The following is a 14347-nucleotide window of genomic DNA, read 5'->3' on the forward strand; positions in this document are numbered from 1 at the left end:
TATAAGCTGTAACTTTTGGATCAGCACAAAAATCACAGTGTGATTTGTTACATTGAACTTATTTCCAAGTCACGCCACAGACCGTTTTCTTCAGCCGAACCGACAGCGCGCCGGAAAAGCGGTGAGATTTCTCGCCGACCCAAATTCGGGCATCGGGTCAGTCAGGCTCGCGTTCAGTCTCGGGTTCGGGCAGACAATCTAAACTTTAGTACGCAGAACTATAGTATTATTGATATATATATATATATATATATATATATATATATATATATATATATATATATATATATATATAGTCTGTGATGTAGACATCTGGTCACACAGTCAAAAAGGTTAAGAGCCCCTTGCATTAGACTATTCTGAAGTGCTTCTATGAGTTCTGACCTAAATCCTATTGAGCCTCTTTGGAATTAGCTGAAATGATGAGTGGACCAAAATACCTGCTGAGAGCTGCAGGAATCGTTTAATTGCAGTGATTACCTTAAAAGGTACAAAATATTACAAAAAGTTAAGGGGAACCATCATTTCTGTCCAGGCCTGTTTCATAAGATTTTTATATATATTTTACATAATTCTGTTGAAGCATGGCTGAAAAGCAATGTCTGACTTTAATGTGTTAATTTTCATAGCAATTTTATTTATTACTTTTGTCAGATTTAGGTTATTTCTGTGACCGTTGTTGTTTTTTCTTTCATTAACTGCGGGGTACCAACACTTTTGTCCATGTGTGTACGTGTGCTCTGTTCTGTCCTCTTTAATGCTAAATTAAACCAAATAAATGCTACTTCTGTTGAAGTTGCTCTGCTAACGTATCTAAAATATATAAAATATATAAAATATAACTGATGTTAAACTAAAGCTTATATAAGCACTGAATTGTTTCTCCTAACTGTACGAAAAATATTCTCCACTCCAGCTTTATGATACAGAGCACATTAGCGCCATCTAGTGGTCAAAACCACAAAGCACTTTATGTGTCTGGTGGAAAAGAAACATTTTTGCTAGGAGTATTGTCTGTAAAACTGTGTTCCACTGGATTGAAAACATGGCATTTATTGTTTCTTTAATAGCATTGAATAAAACTTCATCATCTGTTGTGCATGTATTTATTATCTCAGTTGCTGGGGTGAGTACATGCATCCAGGAATGGGAGAATGTGTTATAGTACAATACATAGAACAGTAATGTATTCAGTATAAATTAGAATACACTTTAGAACATATTTTGTTAAGTAATTCTGGAGAACTTTTTAGCTGGTTTCTTTCAAAATACATTCACATTGTTGCTGATTGGCACTGTTCATCATTTATTTATTTTGTATGTTGTAGGACAAATTAAGCATTGAAATCAAAACTTCAGATAAAGAGTGACATCATTACAAAAATCTTTATTTACATTATTAGAAGGTAAAGCTCTGTTTTAACCTTTTAAGAAACATTTTGTCAGTCCTGACGCTGTCAATCTGCTCTGGACTGACAAACTCAGAAACTCAATTTCCCAGCATTCTCGCTTTCCGGACTACAATGACCCATCGGAACATGTGAAGCTACGACGTTCTGTTTCACCCAGCTACTGATTGCTCACCTGAATTTTTGAGTATAAATACCCCTCAGTTTCAGCTATTAGTTGCTGAGAATTGAATCTAGGTTCCCTAGCTCTTCTACAACTGTATTTCAGATGCATTTAGAAAATGTATTAGTCTTTTCTTTGTATCTGTTATTTGCTGATATTCTTTATTTTATTAATAATTTTATCATCAGCTGATTTATTCATGTGGATTACAGTGTGGATGTTCTGTTCATGCACAGTAAGAAGAAACACAACAATTACAGAGAAAAACTGGACCACATATTCAAGGTTAGTCCTAAACCATATATATGATGTTAATCTCTCTGATTTCTTTTACATATACATTTAATTTCACTTTAAAGTTTTGATACTAATCATAATTTATTCACCTTCAGTTATGCTATTTTATAGATTATTATAACTGTAATGTTAAAATTAATGCACTAAGATGGTGCTCAGTAACATGATGTTTAAATCCTTTTACACACCACAGCATCCATAACTCCTTTTCTCCTCAGATCAGTGTCATCATCTCTCTCTCTGTACTGTAACAGCTTTACTGATTCTCTGATGTTTGTTCTTAATCAGAAGCTGGAGGAGAAGTTTATCTCTCTAGTGAAGAATGAGCTGAACACATTCAAGAAGCTCCTGAGTCCAGATTACCCAGCATGCTCTGAGGGAGAGGTGGATGATGATCAGAAGGAGGGGGTGCTGAAGGTCACACTGCACATCCTGAGGAACATGAATCGGATAGACCTCGCCAACACACTAGAGAGCAGTAAGAGTTCAGGGTCATGACTATGGGTACCAACGTAAAGGGCTATTTTATTTCCTCAGAGGAGTTCTGCTTTTCAAATTAGAATAATAAGCAGTAGTTAACTGGATTTTGTAATTATAATATATTGTGTCACAGCATCAGATGTATCCTTAAACCTAACAATTATCTACTGTATCAGAGTCAGTTTACAAAGGGGTCTTTCATGAAGATCACAGCTAATTACATTTTCCTTATTCTCTTCCTCTGCAATCAGAATTAGCCCCAGCATGCCAACGAAAGCTCAAATCCAAGCTAAGAGATAAATATCAGAGAATTAATGAAGGAATATCAGGCTATGTAAATTCAGCACTTCTGAATGAGATCTACACAGAGCTCTACATCACAGAGGGAGATGGAGGAGATGTCAATCAGGAACATGAGGTGATGCAGATTGAAGCTGCATCCAGGAAAAAAACAACACAGGAAAGACCAATCAAATGCAACGACATCTTTAAACCATTACCAGAACAGAACCAGCTCATCAGAACTGTACTGACTAAAGGAGTTGCTGGAATTGGAAAAACAGTCTCTGTGCAGAAGTTCATTCTGGACTGGGCTGAAGGAGAAGCAAATCAGGACATTCTCTTCATATTTCCACTTCCTTTTAGAGAGCTGAATCTGATGAAGGAGAAGAAGCTCAGTCTGGTGAATCTTCTTCAGAGCTTCTTCCCAGAAACACAAGATTTAAAACCAAGACATTATAAGGGCTACAAGGTCATGTTCATTTTTGATGGTCTGGATGAGTGTCGACTGCCTCTGGATTTCCAGCACAATGAGAACTTGGTAGATTTAGAAGAGCAAACCTCAGTGGATGTTCTGCTGACGAACCTCATCAAGGGGAATCTGCTTCCCTCTGCTCTCCTCTGGATCACCTCTCGACCAGCAGCGGCCAGTCAGATCCCTCCTGAGTGTGTTGATCAGGTAACAGAAGTGCGGGGTTTCAGTGACCCTCAGAAACAGGAATACTTCAGTAAGAGGATCAGAGATCAGGACCTGGCCAACAAAGTCTTCACACACATCAGGTCTTCAAGAAGCCTCTACATCATGTGCCACATACCGGTCTTCTGCTGGATTACAGCCACTGTTCTAGAGAGAATGCTGAGCGAAGCTGAGAGTGGAGAAATTCCCAAAACCCTGACGCAGATGTTCACACACTTCCTGATCTATCAGATCAAACACAAGAGCCAGAAGTACAGTGTGAAAAGTGACCCTGATCCTCAGAAGACTAGAACAAGTATCCTGGCCCTAGGGAAACTGGCGTTCCAGCAGCTGGAGAAAGGAAACCTGATCTTTTATGAGGAAGATCTAAGAAAGAGTGGTATCGATATTGAAGAAGTGTCAGTGTACTCAGGAGTGTGTACCCAGATCTTCAGGGAGGAACATGAGCTGCTCCTGGGGAAGGTCTTCAGCTTTGTACATCTGAGCGTTCAGGAGTTTCTTGCTGCTTTATATGCATTCCTCTGCTTCATTGACAGAAGCGTACTGAATCAGCAAATCCCTGAAAACCAAAACTCTGAACTATCTGAACTCTTCAGTAAGTCAACGATGACTGACTTCCTCAGCAGTGCCATAGACAGAGCCTTACAGAGTGAGAGTGGACACCTGGACCTGTTCCTTCGCTTCCTTCTGGGTCTCTCACTGGAGTCTAATCAGACTCTATTACGAGTCATACTGACACAGACAGAGAGGATCTCTGACAGCAATGAGGAAACAGTCAAATACATCAAGAAGAAGATTGAGGAGAACTCAACTCCAGAGAAATCCATCAATCTGTTCCACTGTCTGAATGAACTGAATGATCATTCTCTGGTGCAGGAAGTGCAGAAATACCTGAGTGCAGGTGGAGAGCGTCGTCTTCAAAAGGCCAGGCTCTCTCCTGCTCAGTGGTCAGCTCTGGTGTTTGTGTTGGTGAACTCAGAAGAAGAGCTGGATGAGTTTAACCTCAGTAAATATCATCCATCAGAGGAGTGTCTTCTGAGGCTGCTGCCAGTGGTTAAAATATCCAGAAGAGCTGTGTGAGTATTTTTATTCAGACCTTCACACAGTTTTTAATCAACTGCTGATGTGTAGAATCAGTTTCCATTCAATCACTGGTGGATTCACATTATCACATTGTTACATACATACATATAGCATGAATCATTCTTTGTGTGTAATAACAATCAAACCCTCATTTTAATGTAAACAGTACATGACGTTTCTGTATTACACTAATCATATACAGTCTTAAGAATAAGTTTGGGCAAGTTATATGTTATATGTGTTTGTTAAAATAAATTCACATGACTTGTAGATCCACTCTAAATTAGCACTGGGTGATTTGACTGAAAGATCATGTCTTAGTATGCTTGGGAGCAATGATGATTAGCAATATAACATAATACATTTATATAGAACATACATTTTAAGTGTATGTATTTATTTCTAAAATATATGTGAGCAAATGTGTCTTTTTTTTTCCAGAGTTAAACTGGTAAAATAGAATAAATTCACATACTTCAAAAAGCTGTGCTCTTTCTGTTTAGTTAAACATTTACATATTCTATTGTATCTCATTTATAATCTGTCTCAGAGCTTGTGAGCTGCATGCCCACGCTGATCACAGTAAAGTGGAGCTTTCTGCATGTTAACTATTTCAGTATAAAGAAACACAGATTCTTTAGACAGAAAATAAATTTCACAGTTTAATTCAGTTTTCTATTATTTGTCAATCCATTCAAATATTCTTCTTTGGGTTTGTTGTAAAATAATTTATTTATTCTTATTTTTCAGACTTGCTTCATGTAATCTTGGACTAAAAACGTGTGAAAATCTGAAATCAGTTTTAAACCTGGAAAACTCCCCCCTGAAAGAGCTGGACCTCAGTAACAATGACCTGCAGGACTCAGGAGTGGAGCTGCTCTCTGCTGGACTGAAGAGTTCACACTGTAAACTGCAGATTCTCAGGTCAGTGTTTCATGTTATCAAAGACCAAAATAACAAACAAGACAACAAATAAAAACACACTAAAGAAACTAAATTACACAGAAGGATGTGCAAGGTTGGTTTGTGTAGGATGTTTTTTTTTTCCAAGTTGGCAAAGGGGAGGAGCCCAAACATCTCTCCCTGCTCTGGCTTTTCCATGCCCTTTAATTTGTCATGGTACTGCATCTACAGACTGTATTTAACCCCTTTATTTGGGGGTTAATGTAAGTGTTTTTATACCACAGTAATTGTACTCTTTTAAGCACATTTCCTTTTTTTCTTGTAACTCTGCTCATGTAATTATATCCATGTCTGTCTGATCTTAATAAATTCACAATTGACACAGTAATGAGTAGGGACTTATAGTGTAGTAAGTAGTATAAGATACAGGAAGATGAACATTGTGAAATAGTTCATAGCTTATAGAACACTCTTATTAACTCTGGCTGTATTCCACTTGCATATTTATTAATTGTAGAATATAATTGTTTAATTAAACTGTAATATTGTCTTAGATTTACCAGTCTAAGCATCACTGTGTAAATGCTTCCCAACACTCTCTGGAGCCAGGTTGTTATGTTGAGCGACAGACGAGATGACCAAACATGTCTCTTCACTGACAGTTTTAGAGAAAACCTAAAATATCTGCATCAAAAAAGACCTACAACATAGTTCATACATGAGCTAAAACGACACCTAAGCACGTATATGATGTTATTTGCAGAAGAAAAAAAAAAAAGGAACTAGGTCCCGCGGTCTCCATGGTACAGCAAAGCACACACTCTGGTTCTCTACACTCTCAGCGTAGCTACACACGTAAAAGGGCTGTGTGCTTAGTATAGGGAGTTCTTAAAGGGACAGTGTAGATACAGTGGTGTAAAAAGTATTTGACCCCCTACACATTTTTTTTGTTTTTGCTTGTGATACTGATATTTTTCTGAATGTCAAACAAACTTTAATATGAGACAAATATAACCTGAGTAAATATAAAAAGCACTTTTTAAATAATAATTTTATGTATTAAAGGAAAGAAAATATTCAAACCAATCTAGCCCTGTGTGAAAAAGGGTTTGCCCCCTAAAACTAATAACTTGGTTTTGTCACCCTTAGCGGCAACAACTGCAATTAAGCTTTACTGATACCTGGCAGTGAGTCTTTCACATCTCTGTGGAGGAATTCTGTTTCACTCTTCTTTACAGAATTGTTTTAATTCAGCCATATTGGAGGCTTTTCCAGCATGAAAACTTTCATTTTATTTTTTTAAGCCATTCAGAGGTGAACTTGTTCGTGTGCTTCGTATAATTGTCCTGCTGCAGAACCCAAGTACACCTAAGCTTGAGGTCACGAACAGATGGCCTGACATTCTCCTTCAGGATTTTCTGGTAAACAGCAAAATTCCTGATTCCATCTATTACAGCCTGTTATTCAAACCCTGAAGCAGCAAAGCAGTCCCAGATCATCACACTACCACCACCATGTTTTACGTTCAGTATGATGTTCTTTTTCTGAAATTATGTCATAGTTTTACAACAGATGTAATTTCTTAAGACAGACAATAAATTTCACAGTTTAATTATGTTTTCTGTTCTTTGTCAATCCATTCAAATATTCTTATTTGGGTTCATTGTAAAATCCTTTTTATTCTTAAATTTTCAGACTAGCTTCCTGTAATCTTGGAGTAAAGACGTGTGAAAATCTGGAATCAGTTTTAAACCTGGAAAACTCCCCCCTGAAAGAGCTGGACCTCAGTAACAATGACCTGCAGGATTCAGGAGTGGAGCTGCTCTCTGCTGGACTGAAGAGTTCACACTGTAAACTGCAGATTCTCAGGTCAGTGTTTCTGTGATTTTTCATTTTAATTTTTTAGGGATGTCAACATTAAATTGTTAACAGACGCTGTTAATTTGGAATCAGAAACAAGTAAAAATTTTTTTTTATTTTTTTAATTAAAACATTTAATGCAATTTTTTTTACGGCTAGTTTGAACATAATTTTGACCCTACATTTTGTCGTAATATGTCCCGCCTCTGCCCAACATGCAGATATTTTTTTTGATGAATGAAAAGCTCCAATCCAGTATACAGCTTGTAACGCTCTGGTTCAGACTTTTTTTCTCTCGCTGTCTCTTGCTCTCCATTTGTTTCTCTCTCTCTCTCTCTCTCAAAATCTCTCTCCATCTCTCTCTGTGGGTCTCTCTCTCTTCGTCTTTCTCTCCATTTGTCTTTTACTCTCTGTCTCTCCATCTCTCCCTCTCCCTCTGTTTCTATTTCTCCATCTCTTTCTCTCATTTTCTTTGTTTGTTTCTTTCTCTCTCCATCTTTCTCTCCATTTGTTTGTTTCTCTTTGTCTCTCCATCTCTCCCTCTATCTGTTTGTTTCTATGTCTCTGTCTCTCTCTTGCCGTCTTTCTTTCCTTCCGCCTCTCTATGTCTGTCTGTCAGATAACGAACTTTGGTGCAGGAGATTGGACACCTGGTCTTACTCTGGCGGTATTTCATTTGCTTATTTATTAGTTCATACTTGAGCAAATGCAGCACCAACACACACTCTGTGGTACAGCACAACACACTGCTCTCTCTCTACGCTCTCAGTGTAGCTACACACATGCCCACACTTACCGTAAGAATGTCTCAAAGGTGCAGTGTACACATTACTGAATACAGTACATTACATATTTCCGCCAGGCCATTTATATGGTAATTCCTGAGATTTTATACTCAGCAGTTCTAATTCGATGAAAATATGAACTTAATTATTTGGTGCACATCTATGCCACTGCTATATTCACTAAGATGCTTAATATTGAGCTTTGGGTTTCTTGAATTGGTTAACTGTGTTAAGAAACTTCAGTTTTCTATACTTGTTTTATTTTTTCAGATTTTGTAGTGTTATTTGTGAGAAAATGTCTTATTAATATTAAAGTGCATTATGTTGTTCCTTATTTCTAGTTTTTTTTTGTCACTCACACATTCTCTTGCTCTGTCTGCAGATTATCTGGTTGTATGATCACAGAGAAAGGCTGTTGTTCTCTGGCTTCTGCTCTAATTTCAAATCCCTGCCACCTGAAAGAGCTGGATCTGACCTACAACCACCCAGGAGAGTCAGGAGTGAAGCTCCTTTCTGCCAGATTGGAGGATCCACACTGCAAACTGGAGAAACTCGGGTAGTTCTGAACTGATAATTATGTTATCAACTTATTGTAAGATAAATTAATGTTGTATATTTTTGTCACTCTCAATATTGCCTGTTGTGCTCTTACAGAGGAAACTTTTCTGTGTATGCACTGTGCCTCATGGGGAAGCAGAGTGTTGAGAAAGTTAGGGGTTAAGTCTGTGAAACACATTGCATTGTGGGACCTGTATTGAATCTAGTTGTAGTCACCAGGTTAACAGGGTGTAGTCCTCATATGGCTTCCGTGTCTTTGCGGTTTTTCCCTATGAGAAAAATGAACACAGACCACACTGCTCAACATCACACTGCTCAACATCACACTGCTCAACATTACTGAAAGAGTTTTCACCTGTTTAAATGCTTTAATGATCCTTTTTGAAGAAGCATAATAATCCAAAACGCGATCTGACCGGAGTTCGCTGTTGTTATGCAGAATCCAGTACGGGGTCATTTCCAGCCGCTGTGCTGTGTTGTCAGTTAAGCATTAGCTTAAACCTAGCATTTTTCTAATTACTACCCTTAAACAATCTCATAATTCAAAGGATCCAGTGATATTTAGGAGGTAAATTTATACAGAAGAAAACGTACAGGGATCTGAACATATTTACTAACCACAGAATGTGACAGAGGCCAGTTTTTAAAAAAAGCCCATTCAAAGTCGCCTTTTACATGGACCGCTTAGGCACGGAACCTCAAATATGGGCATAAACAACATGACATCGACTACAACATGACAACACGACTTCAGTGGTCTATTCTGTCTTATTTTTGTTTACACAGCCATGTTTCATGCCCATGCTATCTGCACTAAATGCCAAGTACTTTGCTGTAATTCTGTTTCGGCTCATATTTCAGGTGGTAAAAAGAACCAAGGTTTAGGTATTACCCCAGACCAGGTTGAAATGTTTAGCTGGTTCTGGTCATGGAGCCAGTGATGGAGAGCTGCCCTGAGCATTGTGACCATTAGAGGCAGAATCAGGAGAAAGATTACAAGATTAAAACTGATCCCCACTAACTTTATACACACTGAGAGTCAAGCACTCCAGCAACCAGTCCATATCTTTATAAAAAGAATAATCAGTTACTGCAAAACCAGGATCCTTTCTGAACACTTAGGGTGCTAACCTACACCCTGTGCAAGGTGGTCATAATGCTAATTGCTATCTTACACCCCACCAACAGACTAAACAACTCTGGTGGAAAGCGTGAAAATAAACAGCAATGGTGATTTTGAATATATTTACGCTGATGAGAAGCATTGGACAAGTCCAGGGAGCTGCGCCATTTAAATATTAATACCCCAAAGTCAGACCGCACCTGGCTCTTAAAGGGAATGGCAAGTGACATGGTGATTTTGTTTATTTCACGATACATGCCTTTTTTCGCATTTTGAGCCTCTTTTAAGCAACTTTTCCCATCGTAAAGACACACTAACACACCCTAAATCTAGCTGAATACTGCACAGTTGGCAACTCGCCTACGGATCACTAAAATAGCGCCCTTAATTTCTAGAGATCCCGTTAATGTGATAGTTTGTTTGTTGACTTTATTTAAAAACTGTGCTTTTTTGTAACATTTATTTTTTTTTTAGAATATTTAAACTTTTTTAATATTTAAATTTTTGAAGTTTCCTAATGACCAGTGGCATACAATTATTTTCAAATTATGATAAAATATTTTTTGCCCAATAATTCCTGGGAAAATATCTGGTCCATTAAAAACAGTAGTTGTGACAGGAGTACACTCGGGTATGAATATGAATACTAAAACACACTTTAGTAATATTTAACTCTTTTCTGCAAGCCCACAAGAAACTGTCATTACTACTGTTTAATGTACTTCCTCTGTTAATAACCTGATTTTTTTTTTACTAATCACAGCTTTTACTGCCTATGTACTGAAAGTGATTTAACAGTTCCCACCTTTCAAATATTCTTATTCGGTTAGTGTCCAAAAATCACAAAAAATAAGCACATACTGACTAAAACTGTGATTTGGATGTGGAAATATTTAGAAAAAATTCAGCATATTCAACAAGAACAATAGAGCTCTATATCTTTTATATCTTTTATAAAATATCTTTTCCAAAATGCACTAATTGATTTTACATGTGTGCATTGTAAACATGCCTGCACATTCACTTTTCTGTTCTGTTAAAAAATGGCATAAATAAGTTTTTGAAATTAGATAATAAACCTCTTACCTGAAAAATATAAATAACATGATCTTAACATATCAACACTCTTAGACTGAAATATGTTTATACATTATAAAACCCCAAATCAGAAACAAAATGGGAAAGTAAGGAATGTGATTATAAATATTTATATTTATATACTTTAAATATTAGTTAGACAAAACAAGTAAACACAAAATGCAGTTTTTAGATTAAGGATTCATTATCTAAAAATCCAAATCTACATGGTCCTGTGTAAACGTACCCCCCTCCAATTCTCCAATGTGGTGAAATTACAACAATTCTGTAAAAAAGAGCAGAACAGAATTCCTCCACAGCTCTGTGAAAGACTCACTGCAAGTTACTGCAAATGCTGGACTGCAGGGTGGAAAAACAGTTATTAGTGTTGTGAGTAGGGCTGCCACAAACGATTATTTTTATAGTCGACTAATCACCGATTATTTTTTATGATTAGTCGACTAATCGGATCATACGTTAATTGAATATAAAACACAGTTTATCACAATAGAATGCAGCTGCTATTATACAACCATCATTAGATTTCAGCTATATGCTAACTAAAAATAAAAACAATTAAAATCAAAGTTCATTAAACCTTTAATGAAATATGCAGCTTGTTGTAACAGACAATTATTTTACTGTTTAGCATAAAGTGTAAACAACTGTGTAAAATAAGGATAAGGCACTGGCATTTATGAAACATCTCAACTGTGAGGTTGTTTGAACTATTATGAAAAAAAAGTATATTAATAAAAAATGCCTCTCTGTCCAGATATTGTGTACATTACCGTCTCTCTGTCGCACTCAGTGTGTCTTTAGTTTCTGCCCGATCTTGTTTTTCTGCCAGTTCTTGGGCTCCCTATCTCTTTATAAAGGCGTTTTTCCCCGTCCGCGTCCCAATTCACTAGCCAGGGCAGCGGTCTGCACAGATCTGATTGGCAGAGGAGAGCGTTTGGTGATTTTACACCACACATGACTGATCTGTGAGTTTACTGCACCGAAAAGCACTGAAAACAGAAGCCACTGTCAGAATGAAATCCTTCTCTGTAGTTTATCGGTTTGGGACGGCATTTGTGACAACGTCTGGGTCTGGATCCGGATCGCGGTCCGCCTATTAGTGACCTCTGTTTTAAAGCTATCAAGATGAGTAAGTTAAGTACTAAGTTAACGCTCTGTTTACGCTAATTTTAGCAGCTAAATAGCAATTTAGCTTCTTCGTCATTTAATCAGCCACAACATGCCTCCTTTTCAGGTGCTCGTGCATCGCGGTTGTGCTGCCGAGGAAGGCAAGTTCTTCATTGCAGATATTGCATTGCACGCGTTTCACTTTTATTTTCTTGGTGATCCCACACTTTTGAGTTCTGTAGCGGGGTAGCCATGAAACCAGAGCCTGTCTGTATAATGTCCTGAGATGTCGTCCACTACCTACCCCGGTTTCCACTACTGCGCATGTGCGTCCAGGACAGAAAGGCAGTCGCAGCAGTTTGGAGAGAAAAACAAAGAAAAAAAAAAACGACTAATCGACTATTAAATTAGTCGTCGACTATTTTAATAGTCGACATAATCGTGACTAGTCGACTAATCGTGGCAGCCCTAGTTGTGAGAAAGAATGGCAAGTTTTTAAAAAATGCTTTACTCTCTCAACTTGTTTTGGAATGTCTTGGAGGCCTGAAATTGTGTATTATTCCTGCATAATAAATTAAATTACGTCTTTCAGACAAACCAGGCAAGTCTTTGGTTCCCTCTGCAATAAAATAAAAATCAAAGTAAATGGACGATTATTTGTATTTTCCATCCATTCATCCATCCATCATCCATCCATTTTCCTCCGCTTATCCGGGGTCGGGTCGCGGGGGCAGCAGCCTAAGCAGGGAAGACTTCCCTCTCCCAAGCAACTTGGGCCAGCTCGTCCGAGGGAATTCCAAGGCGTTCCCAGGCTAGCCGAGAGACATGGTCCCTCCAGCGTGTCCTGGGTCTTCCCCTGGGTCTCCTCCCAGTGGGACGTGCCCGGAACACCTCACCAGGGAGCCGTCCAGGAGGCATCCTAATCAGATGCCCAAGCCACTTCAACTGGCTCCTCTCGATGTGGAGAAGCAGCTGCTCTACTCTGAGTCCTTCCCAGATGACTGAGCTATCTCTAGGATGACTGACCCTATCTCTAAGGGAGAGCCCAAACACCCTGCGGAGGAAACTCATTTTGGCCGCTTGTACCCGTGATCTCGTTCTTTCGGTCATGACCCAAAGCTCATGACCATAGATGAGGGTAGGAACGTAGATCGACCGGTAAATCGAGAGCTTTGCTTTTTGGCTCAGCTCTCTCTTCACCACGATGGATCTGTACAGCGCCCGCATCACTGCTGAGGCAGCACCGATCCGTCTATCGATCTCCCGCTCCATCTTCCCCTCATTCATGAACAAGACCCCAAGATACTTAAACTCCTCCACTCGAGGCAGGACCTCCTCCCCAACCCGGATAAGGCATTCTACCCTTTTCCGGCTCAGGACCATGGCCTCGGACTTGGAGGCACTGATTCTCATCCCGGCCATTTCACACTCGGCTGCGAACTGCTCCAGTGTGAGTTGTAGATCACGAGCTGATGAAGCCAATAGGACCACATCATCTGCAAAAAGCAGAGATGCTATCCCAAGGCCACCAAAATGGATCCCCTCAACACCTTGGCTGCACCTAGAAATTCTATCCATAAAAGTTATGAACAGAATCGGTGACAAAGGGCAACCTTGGCGGAGCCCAACCCTCACTGGAAACGAGTCCGACTTACTGCCGGCAATGCGGACCAAGCTCTGACACCGGTCATACAGGGACCTGACAGCCCGTATCAAAGGGCCCTGTACCCTATACTCCCGGAGTCCCGAGGGACACAATCAAACACCTTCTCCAAGTCCACAAAACGCATGTAGACTGGTTGGGCGAACTCGTGGACCAGAATCGTCTCAAAGCCGTACAGAAGTCATTTTCCATGGCGTCTCCGAACTCCTCCCACGCCCGGGTTTTTGCTTGGCATGCCGCTTGGACTGCCGGTACCCGTCAGCTGCTTCCCAAGTCCCATGCGCCAGAAAGGCCTGATAGGACTCCTTCTTCAGCCTGACAGCATCCCTCACCGCCGGTGTCCACCAGCGGGTTCGAGAATTGCCGCCACGACAGGCACCGACAACCTTGCAGCCACAGCTCCGGTAGGCCGCTTCAGCAATGGAGGTGAGGAACACGGCCCACTAGACTCAATGTCCCCAACCTCCCCCGGAACGTGTTTGAAGCTCTCCCGGAGGTGGGAGTTGAAGCTCTGTCTGACAGGAGACTCTGCCAACCGTTCCCAGCAGACCCTCCCAATTCGTTTAGGTCTGCCAGGTCTGACTGGCATCCTTCCCCACCATCGGAGCCAACTCACCACCAGGTAGTGGTCAGTGGAGAGCTCCGCTCCCCTCTTCACCCGAGTGTCCAAGACATGCGGCCGCAGATCAGATGACACGACAACAGTCTATCATTGAACTGCGGCCTAGGGTGTCCTGGTGCCAAGTGCACATATGGACACCCTTATGCTTGAACATGGTGTTAGTTATGGACAATCCATGATGAGCACCAATAGACGTCCAATAACAAAACACCACTCGGGT

At 39.8% G+C, this 14347-nt stretch overlaps 2 protein-coding genes across 11 annotated transcripts in view; both read left to right on the forward strand.

The window, feature by feature from the left end:
* The window catches only part of LOC111189602 (translation initiation factor IF-2-like), a 117075-nt gene that overhangs the window by 15310 nt on the left and 87418 nt on the right, over nucleotides 1-14347 (forward strand). The gene's annotated exons all lie outside the window — the stretch shown is intronic.
* The window catches only part of LOC103041333 (NACHT, LRR and PYD domains-containing protein 12-like), a 92733-nt gene that overhangs the window by 12928 nt on the left and 65458 nt on the right, over nucleotides 1-14347 (forward strand). For 3 of the 10 annotated variants that reach the window (XM_049476962.1, XM_049476964.1, XM_049476961.1), the window contains 5 exons: nucleotides 1809-1857; nucleotides 2158-2347; nucleotides 2601-4401; nucleotides 5159-5332; nucleotides 7007-7180. The exons of 2 other annotated variants lie outside the window; for them this stretch is intronic. In XM_049476962.1, coding sequence (XP_049332919.1) covers nucleotides 1809-1857; nucleotides 2158-2347; nucleotides 2601-4401; nucleotides 5159-5332; nucleotides 7007-7180 — 2388 coding nt within the window. Of the gene's footprint in view, nucleotides 1-1808; nucleotides 1858-2157; nucleotides 2348-2600; nucleotides 4402-5158; nucleotides 5333-7006; nucleotides 7181-8338; nucleotides 8513-14347 lie in introns of all 10 variants that reach the window. 5 more of the 10 variants (XM_049476970.1, XM_049476963.1, XM_049476971.1 and 2 more) reach the window with 4 other exon arrangements.

This window comes from Astyanax mexicanus, chromosome 4 (assembly GCF_023375975.1).
Source record: "Astyanax mexicanus isolate ESR-SI-001 chromosome 4, AstMex3_surface, whole genome shotgun sequence".
Classification (NCBI taxonomy): domain Eukaryota; kingdom Metazoa; phylum Chordata; class Actinopteri; order Characiformes; family Acestrorhamphidae; genus Astyanax; species Astyanax mexicanus.